The 13,849-nt window shown below is 38.3% G+C and overlaps 1 protein-coding gene across 1 annotated transcript; it reads left to right on the top strand.

The window, feature by feature from the left end:
* Positions 1-2,334: 2,334 nt before the first annotated feature.
* On the top strand, positions 2,335-12,395 carry LOC311077496 (TNF superfamily member 14). Its single transcript, XM_084106031.1, has 6 exons — positions 2,335-2,665; positions 5,521-5,556; positions 5,649-5,682; positions 5,776-5,847; positions 6,765-7,002; positions 8,528-12,395. Exons 1-6 carry the CDS (start codon positions 2,423-2,425, stop codon positions 8,694-8,696), a joined length of 792 nt encoding a protein of 263 aa, XP_083962157.1. The 5' UTR covers positions 2,335-2,422; the 3' UTR covers positions 8,697-12,395.
* Positions 12,396-13,849: the final 1,454 nt, after the last annotated feature.

The raw sequence follows: 13,849 nt of genomic DNA on the forward strand, positions 1-13,849 counted from the left end.
AGAGCTCACCGAGTGTCCGCGCGGCAGCCAATCAGCGCGCAGGGACTCGCGTTTTACACATGCGGCGTAAAACCATGGCATCGAAACTTTTTATTATTATTATTATTTTATAAACGTCTAATAATCATCAAGCGATTATAGATAAGATTAACTTTATAAATCATAAATAATATTAAAAAATATAGATATTGGTAAAATACAGGCTACTTGTAATGCACACTTCAAACAGTAGTTCAGTAGGACACGTAGGTGTTTAATAATCAGATATTATTTTAGACACGCTGATATGATATCTGCTATCGCTAGATGGCAGCACAGTCAAATCATACTGAGCTCCTTTAGTTCTGCGGATGATGAAAGAGACGTGAATCTGTGTTGACCAGTAGGGTGGAAAATAATAAATGACTGACAAATCAGTTGCTTTTTTGTTATTATTGTTATTAATATTATTATTAATATCTTACCCTGGACCACAAAACCAGTCGCCAATATCTTACCCAGACCACAAAAGAGTCATTTTGTTAGGATATAACAATATTTGGCCGAGATACTACTGTTTGATAATCTGGAATCTGAGGGTGCAAAAAAAAAAAATCCAAATATTGAGAAAATCTCTTTTAAAGTTGTCCATTTATTTTCGCGATTGTGCTGCATTCACTCACAAAAATATGTTTTTTTATATATATATTTACGGTAGGAAATGTACACAATATCGTCATGGGACATATCTTTACTTAATATCCTAATGATTTTTGGCATAAAAGAAAAAAGATAATTTTGACCCATACAATGTATTGTTGGCTATTGCCTCATACTCGTGCGACATGTGACTGGTTTAGTGAGCCAAGCACACATTTATTACTACTATTGCAGAAGTGGTATTTGCTAAGTCAAGCATCAGTATTACCAGTTTGGCTTGTGGTTATTACATTATTATATGCACATAAAAGCTTCAGCTGCCATTAAACTTGCACAACAGTAGAATCATTATAGACTTCACATAAGCTGCGAAATGTCACGGTGAAATAAGCGAAACTGAGATGGTTAGCGCTGAACTTTGAACACACACTCACAGCGAGAGGCTGAAAACACTGAGTGAGAACTGACGAGAGATCAGCTAGTGTCCAGTTGCACGAGGGCAGGTGTGTGAGAGTGTGTGTTCAGAGATGATTCACGGTCAGTGCGACAGCTTGTGTGTGTGTGACAGCAACTGTTTCCTGTCTCACTGCATCCTTAGCATCTGAGCACCGGAACTCTCGGCTCAGTGTGTGTGTGTGTGAGAGAGAGAGAGAGAAAGAGTGTGTGTGCACTAGTCTAGGTCATCAGATAAACAAGTGCACCTGTGGTCACCCTATTTGTTTCTGCTTTTTCCGGATTGTCTTTATATGTGTGCATATCTTTTTGCATCTGCTTCTCTTCTATATGCATGCACACACTCACTCACACACACTCACGCAGTGTGTGTACCAGTGTGATATTAGCACTGCAGCGAGGAAACTTCAAAAACACTCACTCAGAATGTCATCATATATTTGGAGAAATGAAATTACTAAACATCAGCTTAACTTCCTCTTTGTTACATTAGTAGCTGTCATTTGATATTATATAAAAGATATTGTTATTTTTTAAGTAACAATAATAAAAAGTTACTTTTTATGAAATTAGCACGATATTGTTACTTTTAGGTAACAATAATAAAAAAGTTTTTTTTATTTAATAACTAGTATATTGTTCATATAAAATTAAATGCATTAACTTTTTGTAATCAAGTAGGATGTTGTTCATTTTTAATTTTACTTTTTAACAATGATAAAAAGTTACTCTTTTCATAAGTAGGCTATTGTTACTTTAAGTGAAAAATAATTACAAGTTACATTTTTTGATAAGTAGAATATTCATACTTTTTTAGTAACAATAATAAGTTATGTTTTTAATGAGTAGAATATTGTTACTTCAGAATAATTAAAAGGTAATTTATTCAGTAAGTAATCCTAACAATAATAAGTTACTTTTTAATAAACTAGAATATTGTTACTTTTCGAGTATCAAAAGTAACTTTTTATTGAGTAAGTAGGACATTGTCACTTTTGAGTAACAATAATAAAAAGTTACTCTTTATTTAATAAGCAGGATTTTGTCACTTTTTTTCACATTGCAAAAACAATGTTGAGCAATGTAAATAGAGAACAGCAAGACATGCGTAGATGAAGTGACGGATAGATATACCATCACACAGCCCAAACTTCCTTATTTTAGTTTCTATCCCTTATTGAACCCCTCCCCACTCTCTCTCTCTCTCTCTCTCTCTCTCTCTCTCTCTCTCTCTCTCTCTCTCTCGCACTCTCATGCGCTCGTGAGGTTTCGGGTCAGAGGACGTCTCTCTCACTCCCTCAGATCGCTGGTGTGTGTGCTGCGCTCTCGGATGCAGTGGAGTGTATGGAGGAGAGTGTGTCTGGTTAGCTCAGTGGAGGCGTGCAGCATGAACGGAGAGGAGAAGGAGCGCAGTCCTCAGGTGTTCGTGGTGGACAGCCAGGTGTTCCCGGCCCAGGGGCCCGTCAGGCGGGACGTCCCGCGGCTCCAGCTCCTCTACCTGCTGCTGACCGTGGCCCTGCTCGGGGTGCTCATCGAGGCGGTGTGCATCGCCCATCTCTACAGCAGACACACGGTCAGTCCTTCATACATGAAAAATGGTTGAACATGTGATATTCATGGTGCAAAACAGTCCTCATGCACTTCTGTTATGTGTCTTTGCTCTTGGAGTTCATAGAGTTAAGTTTCTTCACTCATTTTAGACTGAAAAAAATACTTTTTGAGTTTTTACTTCATGCTACTGACTTTATGCACACAAACAATATGGACATGATTAGAAAAGGCTAAATATTCTTTTAAAAAAATGGTTGAACTTGTGATATACATGGTGAAAAACAGTCTTCATGCATTTCATAGAGTTATGCTTCTTCACTCATTTTAGACTGAAAAAAGTTTTTACTTCATCGGATTGGTACAAAACCTGACTTTATGCAAATAAACAATATTGGCCTGATTTGAAAAGGCTAAATATTATTATTTTTAAAAGGTTGAACTTGTGATATTCATGGTGAAAAAATGAATGGCAAAAATATACAGAGAATTTTTGAGGGGTTTACAATTTACAAATCAGCCATGATGAAGTCTAAATATATATCCAAATGCAAAACCTAATAAAAATACTCTCATAAGCATCAATTAAAACAAAATATAACGCTTATTGTCTTTGGTCTGTTCTGACCCAGAAATAACGACGCAGTTCGTCACACATGGACATCAGCTTTCTCTCAACTTAGTAATGAGTATTTACAGTGAGAACATTGACTGTGCTGGAGATCGTGAGTGTCATGTTTAGTTCGTACTAAAGAGACACAAACACAGATACATCCAGCTTTAAAGGTCTTTGCACACAGAGTCCGAAATGTTTGCATGCATTTTTCGTATTCGTGAATATTCGTGACTCGGTGGCTCTGGATTGTCAAAACACCATTCAAAGTGCTTGCTAAAGATGCGAAAAACGCAGAACATCGAACCTGATCCGAGTTTGTTTTTGACGGACGAAAGTTTCGGAGGCAAGCGTGATTGGCATAACGTGAGGTCGTATTTATTTTTTAACGGGCGATCATTTTGGATACGAATTTCGGACTCAGTGTGCAAGGGCCTTAAGGCCATTGCACACTGAGTCCGAAATTTTCGTATGCGTTTTTTCGTGTTCGTCAGCCTTAAAATTCGTCACGCACAGAAACCTTGCACACTGAAAAAAATCGAACCCAATCCGAATTTTTTTTTTACGGACGAAAGTTTCGTAGACAGTGCAAGCGTGCAAGCGTGATTGACATAACGTGAGGTCGAATTTTTTTTTTTAACGTGCGAAAATTTCGGATGCGAATTTCGGACTCAATTGGTGAAATCATTATGGAAAGTGTGTATTTTAGGTGCTGCTTTTTACGGGATGTGACCCAACCCGATTTCTGGAAACCTAAGAATATACAGCAGTCCCAGACGTAGTACTGAAGGAAAATGAAATTGAGCGGAAGTGCGTAGGACGGCGCAGCCAGGCTCCCCCCCCCCCCCCCCCCTTCTTAATCACTATTTGGGATTTTTTTTTACCTTCGCAAATATCCCATCTATTGAGTAAATATGAGCTCATCAAACTTGCATGTGCAATATTTACTCAAGACTTTGTGACTAACTTTTTACAGGATGCTAAATCCCCCCCCCCCCCCCCCCCCCAAATCTAATATCTCCAAATCTACATTGACCTATCCTTATTCACCTATTTTTATGCAAACTGAGATTGCATTAAAAATGCTGGATGGAAATAAGATGCGCTAAATGGAGTCAGATATATATATATTTTTTATCCAATAGGAAGACGTGCATAATCTACTATGAAACACATTTACAGAATAAATCCTTTGATGCGCAACAAACCCACGTGACTTCCCACTCAGCATCAGCTGTGATTGGATAACTGGAGTAACCAGTGGACCAATGGCATCGCAGCGTCTCAAATGTTGGTTTGGTGTTTCTGAAACGCCAGAGTCGAAGCGTGTGATCAGAATGATTTGGTTTCATTCCCTCCAGAAGCGTCTCACACACACGAGTGTGTTCCCGAACACCAGCATCCGAACGCTAGAGAACACGACAGAGGTTACTGTGTTGACGCTCGAGACACACTCGTTTATGATGGAGGGAAAAAGAGAAAGATTGCAGAAACTTACAGTTTTATCACTGATATTTTGCACTAGTTTCCCACGATTTTGTTCTCTTGAACTCTACTTTTACACACAAGTGAAATTTGTGTCTAGCTCTGTTAATAATAGGCAGCGCTCTGCTGTTCTAGTGTCATTAATGACTGGTTAGTCTGTCTGTTAGCTAATGGGTCGTAACATGTGGTGTGTTTGGTCATGGTGGAGGTTTGAACCCTCTGAATCTTGGTAACTAGCCCAGATTCCTAACCACTAGGTCACACAACCACCGCGGTATATTGCAAATAGTTTTGTATTACTGTGTTGATTTCCTGTAAACGCATATATTGGTTTGCACACTTAGTTTCAGGGTCTGAGAGCAAACATATGAACACACATTAGACGCCTTTTAGCAAATCAGGTTCTTATTATACAAACATTGTTGCCTATTTCAACCACACAAGTAAACATAATCATGCTTGGGTAAATCTTAATAAAAAGTCATACATATGACATACCAAGTCGTAATCATGATTATGAGTTAATTATGTCATAAATTATGAGGGAAAAGTCAAATTATGAGATTACATTTTTTTTAACTAAGACATACTAAATCAAAATTAGTCTAAATAATGAGATAAGTCGGAAATATGACAGACGAAGTCGTAAGCGCGTGCCACGTCTAGCCACGTGACCAAAAGCATTAATCTGATTGGTTATGTGTTTGTGTTTGTCTGACGCCAAAATGTTCCAGGAAAAAGTTCAGAAAAAACATCCTGTCAAATATTTTCTTTCCCCCTAGATTTCATCAGATATCCCGAAAGTGGAACGTAGAAAAGTGAGTTTATCTTTACTCGGGTGTGTGTGTGTTAACATATAAACACGTCTTGGATGATCTTATTAATTCTGCTGTCAAATATTTATTTGCAGGGAGAGAAGGACAAATTTCCCAGCAGTGCAACTGGTTGGTAAACACACACACACACACACATACACAGGTTTGAAATATTGCGATTCACCATGTGTTTAATGTTCATCCTGCTTGTTTTCTAAACAGATTTTAATGAAGCTTTGCCTAAAAATACCCCTAAAGCTGAAGCTGAGAGCAAACCGGCAGCATTTCTGCAAAGTATGAAAAACCTTCCACACACACACACATACACACACACACACACACACACGTTTACTCAGCTATCAGAATGAATGGAGACATTGTGTATACTACTTTTGATTATATACAGTACAGCTAGTTATAAATACTGCAATCCCTAACATAAAACCTTCTACATTTTTACAATAATAGAAAAAACTTTATAACATTTTGAGGTTTTGTCAGGTTTAGCTCACTTCTGGGAACAAATTTGTCCCCAAAATGTGGTTAAGTAGGTACAAACACACACACACGCACACGCACACATACATACAGAGAGAGAGAGAGAGTCTTTCCATTAATAATACAATAACTTCTAGTAAAATCATTATTTTATAAGCCATGTCATTTTTCGTTAAAAACATTCTTATCGTTCTGTGCCGTCCGTTACACTTTTAGACTTTTTATTCAATATCTAGTTCAGTCATGAAACTCTAGAGGGCGCAGGCTGATGGACCTTTACATGCGAGACCTTTACATCACCACATGGCACAAGCTGATTGGTTCAGATGATCCTGCAGCCAACGAGATTACTCGCTCAACACTCAAATATTGTGGTTGAGTGTTTGCTGTGAGTTCCTCTGAGCCCCTCCACCTCCCCAGCTCCGCCTGCCTAGATCTGCTTCCAGATTCATGTCTGTGTATTTGTTGGCTGTAGCAGTAGAGGTTTCATACGCTAGTTGACTTGAATGCTCTGCCATTACGCTTTAAGCTTGACGTCCACTTCTCACTGATCATGTGGTTTTGACACTAACGACATAGATGTACGTGTACACGTTCTACAGTACACACACATATATTATGTAAATGAAAACTTTTATTTTGGGTGCGATTAATCACGATTTTATATATACACACACACATGTATAATCTAACTATACTGTGTGTTTGTGTAGGTGATTCCACCACGTCTGGACGCAACGGTGTCCTGGGCTGGAGGACCACCACCAGCTACCACACATTAATGGAGGGAATGGGCTACAAGAACAACAGTCTGTACATCCAGCAGGACGGGTACTATTACATCTTCTCCAAGATCTCCCACCTGGACAACTGCATATTCTTCCAACACATAGTCATGCAGTGCTCGCACAGCTACAACAACAAGCCCATCGAGCTGATGCAGAACTCCAGGTACTCAATCTGACACGGAAATCACCGGCTACGTTTACATGCGTCCAAATAATCCGTTAGTAATGGGATTGACGGCTCAGTCGGACTGAAAAGCCTTCATGTAAACACTTAATCGATCCGACTGAGCTCGATCTGAAGGAGATTTCGATCGGATTGAAAGGGGCGGTTTATTCCTTTTCTAATACGATCCAGAGGACATGTAAACACTTGATCGGATTGAAAACCGAAACTGAAAGGACTGCGCATGTGCAATGATGTAGAAATAGCGTAATGACGTAGAAATAGCGTAATGACGTAGAAATAGCGTAATGATAGCGTAATGATGTAGAAATAGCGTAATGACGTAGAAATAGCGTAATGATGTAGAAATAGCGTAATGACGTAGAAATAGCGTAATGACGTAGAAATAGCGTGTAGAAATAGCGTAATGACGTAGAAATAGCGTAATGATAGCGTAATGATGTAGAAATAGCGTAATGACGTAGAAATAGCGTAATGACGTAGAAATAGCGTGTAGAAATAGCGTAATGACGTAGAAATAGCGTAATGACGTAGAAATAGCGTAATAGCGTAATGACGTAGAAATAGCGTAATGACGTAGAAATAGCGTAATGACGTAGAAATAGCGTGTAGAAATAGCGTAATGACGTAGAAATAGCGTAATGACGTAGAAATAGCGTAATGACGTAGAAATAGGGTAATGACGTAGAAATAGCGTAATGACGTAGAAATAGCGTGTAGAAATAGCGTAATGACGTAGAAATAGCGTAATGACGTAGAAATAGCGTAATGACGTAGAAATAGCGTAATGACGTAGAAATAGCGTAATGATAGCGTAATGATGTAGAAATAGCGTAATGACGTAGAAATAGCGTAATGACGTAGAAATAGCGTAATGACGTAGAAATAGCGTAATGATGTAGAAATAGCGTGTAGAAATAGCGTAATGACGTAGAAATAGCGTGTAGAAATAGCGTAATGACGTAGAAATAGTGTAATGACGTAGAAATAGCGTAACGAGCTGATGAATAAAGTGTCGTATAAATGAGTTTCTCGTCCTCTTATAATCCTCCTTTCTCTGCGTGTGTGAAGTGGAGCAGGACAACGGCCCACCAGTGCTGGTTCAGACGCTCACACACACACGACTGGTTTTGGGCAGTTTTACTGCATGATCAATATAAGCAGCGGCACAACGGCTCATACGCTCATCATCTCCAAATTATGACCAGAAATGGATAAATATTAAGTTTACTGTTTAAAACAAATAAAGAACCAATGTAGGAGAATAGTTATTATGCGCAAACAGCGGGAAACTCTGTATATTCGTGCAGTGAGCGCATGTCAAAAAATCTATCCCGATTTGAAGCTTCATCAGCCCGATCACGTTTAGCGCTCATGTAAACACTACGTTCAGATTCATCAATCGGAATGAATTCAGTCCGACTGAAACAAAAGTTGTGCATGTAAACGTAGCCACTGTAGATGACTTCTGTCAGCATTAAGGTCATGAATGTTTTTACTGCAGGTTCCTCTGCTCATCGGATAAACACCAGTCGGGCGGCGAGCGGGGCAACAGTTATCTGGGAGGCATCTTCCACCTGAACGAAGGAGACAGTGTGTTCGTGAAGGTCAATAACAGCTCGCTGGTTCTCCATAACCCATATGATAACTTCTTTGGTGCCTTCATGGTCTGAGTACTGACAAAATGCTGCAGGAAAGTCTCTCACGCACACGCACATGCACATGCACACACACACACACACACACACACTGAGGTTCTCATTCCAGTTTTTAAATATTATTTTTATAAACACATTATGAGAATCATTGCAATATAGAGTTTGTATTTTTATTTTATTTTTTCAGTGGTCGACCGATATATATATTGCCAAGGCTGATATATTCACCGATTTTTGCCATTTTTTTAAATATCGGCATTGGCTGATACCTTTTTCTGTTTTGGCTGAGGTTTCGGATGCAGGACTTTTATTTTGACAGCGCTGATCCCATGTGATCCCATGCTCCCATTAGTAATACAAAGGCAAATAATATAATACTTTCTCATTTAAGGTGCTTGCACACTGAGTTCGAAATTTTCAATTGCGTTTTTTCATATTCGTCTTTTTGGTGGCTCTGAATTGTCAAAACACCTCTCAAAATGCTTGCTACGGATGTGAAAAACGCAAAAAACACGAATCCGATTTATTCAAATATTGCGCGTAAGTTAAATTCGCGACTTTGGGTGGAAACAGCTTCTGTAGACGCAGGATCGACAAACTTTAAACCCTTGATTTCAAACTATGCTGTATCCATTTGCACTGTCATATTCATGTCATTCATACTGTGTGCTGTATGTAAAATTAGTGAAACCTAAACTCAATGCACACAAACTCACCAGAATACTGAGTGCCCTGTTGGTTGCAGTATTTACTTCCTTTTTATTCTTTTTTATTAACAGTTTCTTTACTTGTGAAAATACTGTAATAGAACTACAGAATTAAGTCTGTTTATTTTGCTGATTTTTTTACATTTTTATTTTAACAAATTATTTATTTGCAAATTATTTAATATTAAGTAATATAAATTATAAATATATCGGCCATCATCCACCCTGCTCTCTAAGATATAGGCATCGGCCTTAAAAAAATCTATATTGGTCGACCACTAATTTTTTTTTCCATTTCTATAGGTGTTTAAATATATTTAGTGTGTGTATTGCTAAAATCAGATGTCATTTTTCTGTAAATGTAAAATAACATTCTGCTGGTCTGTGTGCTAAGGGCCCATTCTCAGGAGACGGTGCCATTTTAAAATAAATGTTTTTTTTTTTTTAAATAATTGTAATATTTAAGAAATCACATTTCCCACCTCAGGTCCAAAGTACCAGCATTATTCAAATATTCACATTATTAAACAATAAAACAATAAATTCCCCCACCCCCAATTGGCTGGTTCATAACAAGAGCAATAACTATATTAGCATCCACACTAGCACACGATATTGTTCAGTTTATTATAAGCGCGCGTTTGTCGTCTTTCTCTTTAAATGTTCTTTAAAGCAGGATGGATTCTGATTGGCTGACAAGGTTTTCAAAAATGTTTAATTGTTGCTCTTATATTTAACCCTAATGATCAACCAATCTAGTGTATCTTAACTTGCAAATACTGGTTTACCAAACCACATTGCACAGTCATTATTCCTGTGGTTTATGCTGAGAACAGAACTTTTTTCTGTAAACTGACTGAAGTATGTGGGGGAAAAGACTATCATGATGCGCTTTATCAAATATGATCAAAGCATCGGTTTTAAGCGCCGAGTTTGAAGATAACAGTGTTGAACAGAAAGTGACATTCTGACATTCTGAAACTAGTTTTTCATAGTATATAACCATTAAAATGTAATGCTGATGAATGGGGATATACAAAAATGGCTGGTATTAAAACGAATTTCAACATGCTGTTAATTATACACACCATTTCCTGAGAAAGATCTGCTTTACTGTGTCAGCTCAGATTCATCTGGGGTCGTTTAATGTTTAAAAGGGCGTATCGTTACACACATCTGAGGTCAGAAGTCAAAAATCATGTGTTATATGCTTGTAAACATGATGTCTGCCATGTATATTTTATAAGCTCATGTCTGTTTCTATATATGTATTACATGTTTTTGTTACGAGTTTAAGTGGATTTTCCCAGATAGCACAGGTACGTCTGTAAGATGTCTGCTAAAGAGCACTTAATAAGGAAAACATCTGTTCTGCACTTATAGTAAAAAGCAGTTTTACATGCATTTTAAATCATAAATATCTTAAAGATGTTTTCTAAACGTCTGTTTAACATCTGTCAGGAAGCGTATTGCAACTACATCTCGCAGATGTAACGCAGACATCAAATAGACGTCTCTGAGATGTACGTGTGCTATCAGTGTAGATCCTCTGAGATGATTTGATTGTTACTGACTGTCACCTTCACCTAACTTAAATTTACCATGATGTTTTATGTTTAGTCAGTGACTGAATTGTTGGGGTAGAAACGTAATCTACTCAAGTACGTGAACACAGACGCTTGTCGCTACTCAAACTTGATTTCATGCGTCACTGAAATTCTCAGCATTGCTGTATAGATCAATCTTTTTCTGCTGTCAGGTTTTATCCTTCAGTTCAGCAACAGTTTGAGAGAATCTTGCTGAGCAAGTTAGTAAGTCGCCCACTTCAGGTTTGTTAACGCCACAGTAAAGGCCCTTTTAGACCAAGAACGATAACTATATTAGCGTCCACACCAAAGCACGACGACGATCTGTTTATTATAAGCGTGTAGTAGTTTTGTCGTCTGCCGCTTTAAATGCTCGAGCTCTTTAAAGCAGGATGGATTCTGATTGGCTGTCAATGTTTTATCGTTCACCAGCTGGAAAAAAACGCTCTAAATGGTTTTGTTAAATGGTGCGTTCAAGTCATCTCGTATACATCGTATTTACGAGTCGAACGCACAGGAACGGCACCACAAATGTCGTAAATACGAGTGGGAAGCTTTTCTTTAAGCCCCGATGTTTACGAGTTGGGTGTGTGCTAGTGAGAAAAATGGCAAAATACTTAAAGTATTTAGCAGTGATATGGTCAGATTTTTTTTATTTACAACAAAGTAAGCTAATTGCCTGCACAAAATATAATTGCATTGTAATATAACAATATAATATGTAAAAAATTAAGTTTACAGTGGTTTCTTAAATTAAACAAAAAAAGCAAAGCACACCTGATGCACATTCTTTTTTTTGTGTGTGTGATTATTTATTTATGAAACATTTTATTTATATAACTATTTTCAACAAAGCCGTCAAGATCCGGCCACAATCATAAGAGTAAATAAAAAATGTATAAAATGGCAATAAAATAAAATAAAACTGTGACCAGAACAAGAAGGATCTCAAAATCTCAAGATTTCAAACTGATGCACATTTCTTTTACTTCTCCAAGTGTAGAGTTAAAAACCTTGCTGTATGTTTGTGTAGTTAAACAAGAGAAGGTACACCGCCATCCAACTCACCTGACCTCGTAAACACGAACTTCCTTGGAGGACTTGAACGCAACAATAGTTGTGATCTGGACTACTCCTTTACATTTAGAACATTTGATTTATTTATTTTTTTACATCGATTTTTAAAACTACATGGTTATCGTCCTTGGTGTGAACGGGCCTCTAGAACAGTGCGTTCGACGAGATCACGCATTCATGTACAGTGTGTTACAGTTAGAGTGGGAGTGTTGACATTGTGTTGGATGTTATTTATAGAGTACATACTGTATGCGTCAATCGACACATTGTAACTTTTGACTGGAATGTGCATTTAATGAATTATTATCATCATCATAATAAATAAAATACTGAAATCTCAAGAGTCTTTTCTAGCGAGCGAGTCTTGCACAATGTCTCTTATCTACCTTGTTTTCTCTTTCTCGTTTTCAACCTCAACGTGCTGAATGCACTGAATGCTGCTGCACATCAAACCCACACAAAGAACTAGGGAGAGAGAGAGAGAGAGAGAGAGAGAGAGAGAGAGATGAAGGAAAATGGAGATAAGCAGGGAGATAGTGTGGAGGATGTGGTAAGGCGAGGTGGAATAAGACAGAAAGTGGACCGCGCGCAGGAACGGGTTTTTTGGGGGGGAAGGGGTTGCATTTTTTCCTGACTCAGCGCATTTCTGCTCTTACGGCGGAAGTTTCCAAAAAGCCTGCTGTCACCACAAACAAACAAACGGCTCGTTTCTTTTTTTCTCTTTTATCTTGAGAGCGAAAGGCAAGAATCAAGAATCCCTGCAGACGTTTTCTACTCGCCTAGTGTGGCCGACTGGGTTTGTTAAGATGATATTCCTCAACACACTGTAATCCACTGATCACATCCAGTCCGTTTGAAAGTCCCGTTCAAGGAAAGTCAGTTCATCAGTCAGTCGGCCATTTCGGCATCCAAAACCAACTCCTCTCTGTGTGACATTCGTGGGCCAGTAAGAGCTGTGCGTGTAAACCTCACTCCCCTGATCTCAAGAAGCGCACTTGCGACTAGAGTTGTCAAAAGTACCGACTTCGGTACCAAGTCAGTACTGGAATTTGAGCTTGAGGCTAGCATCCTAGGTTGGCCTAACCAATGCGCCTGTACAGTCCAGTGCTAAGTGCATGTTTCAGGACACTGACTGTTTCTTCAACGCCAGCTGCAGTGTCACAATGAATTTACCAAATAGTCGACTGGCTCTTTATTTAGAAGGTCGGAATCAGTTTTGAGATGCAACCAATTCAGATCTCTGAGCAATTAGTTTCCGCAAATACAATCGTCTACAATTTGCACAGTATCTAAATGTACATGGCTCAAAAATCATGAGTTGTATCTAGGTGAGACTACGCAATATACATTTCAAACACACTGATCAAAATCTGTGGGTGAGTTACGACATTTACATCCAGTAGAGTTGTGATTTCCAGCTGTGACAGAAAGTAAAGATTGTTTTCCAAAAATCAGCCAAAGCCTTTAGATTCCTCAAATTCTGAGAATATTATTCATGCAAGCATTGTTTAAAATAAGTCATGATATTACAGTAGTAGTTGTACTAGTGACATTGCGTTTCTCCTTTTCTGCTGCTTTTGACATCACGGCTGACGACAGTCACAAGAGCGAGATAGCGGAACGAGAAGTTGGACAGTATATCAGTGTATAATCTGCACACATCAGCATAGTTGGGGAAACATGATCTGTTTTCCCCTACCATAGGATTTCCCACCTCAGGCTAACAGAAATGTAAAGACAAACCTAAAATCAAAACAGTTCAAATAAAAGGTGTGAGCATCATGTCAAGAGTTTTCTT

Source organism: Abramis brama (assembly GCF_963993115.1).
Source record: "Abramis brama genome assembly, chromosome: 2".
NCBI classification, from domain to species: Eukaryota; Metazoa; Chordata; class Actinopteri; order Cypriniformes; family Leuciscidae; genus Abramis; species Abramis brama.

Bases quoted from the DNA above. Each gene is read 5' to 3' on its own strand.
- LOC311077496 (XM_084106031.1), top strand. From the start codon at position 2,423: ATGCAGTGGAGTGTATGGAGGAGAGTGTGTCTGGTTAGCTCAGTGGAG. The intron at 2,666-5,520 runs GTCAGTCCTTCA...CTTTCCCCCTAG, and splicing joins ATCTCTACAGCAGACACACG to ATTTCATCAGATATCCCGAA. The intron at 5,683-5,775 runs GTTGGTAAACAC...TTTTCTAAACAG, and splicing joins ATTTCCCAGCAGTGCAACTG to ATTTTAATGAAGCTTTGCCT.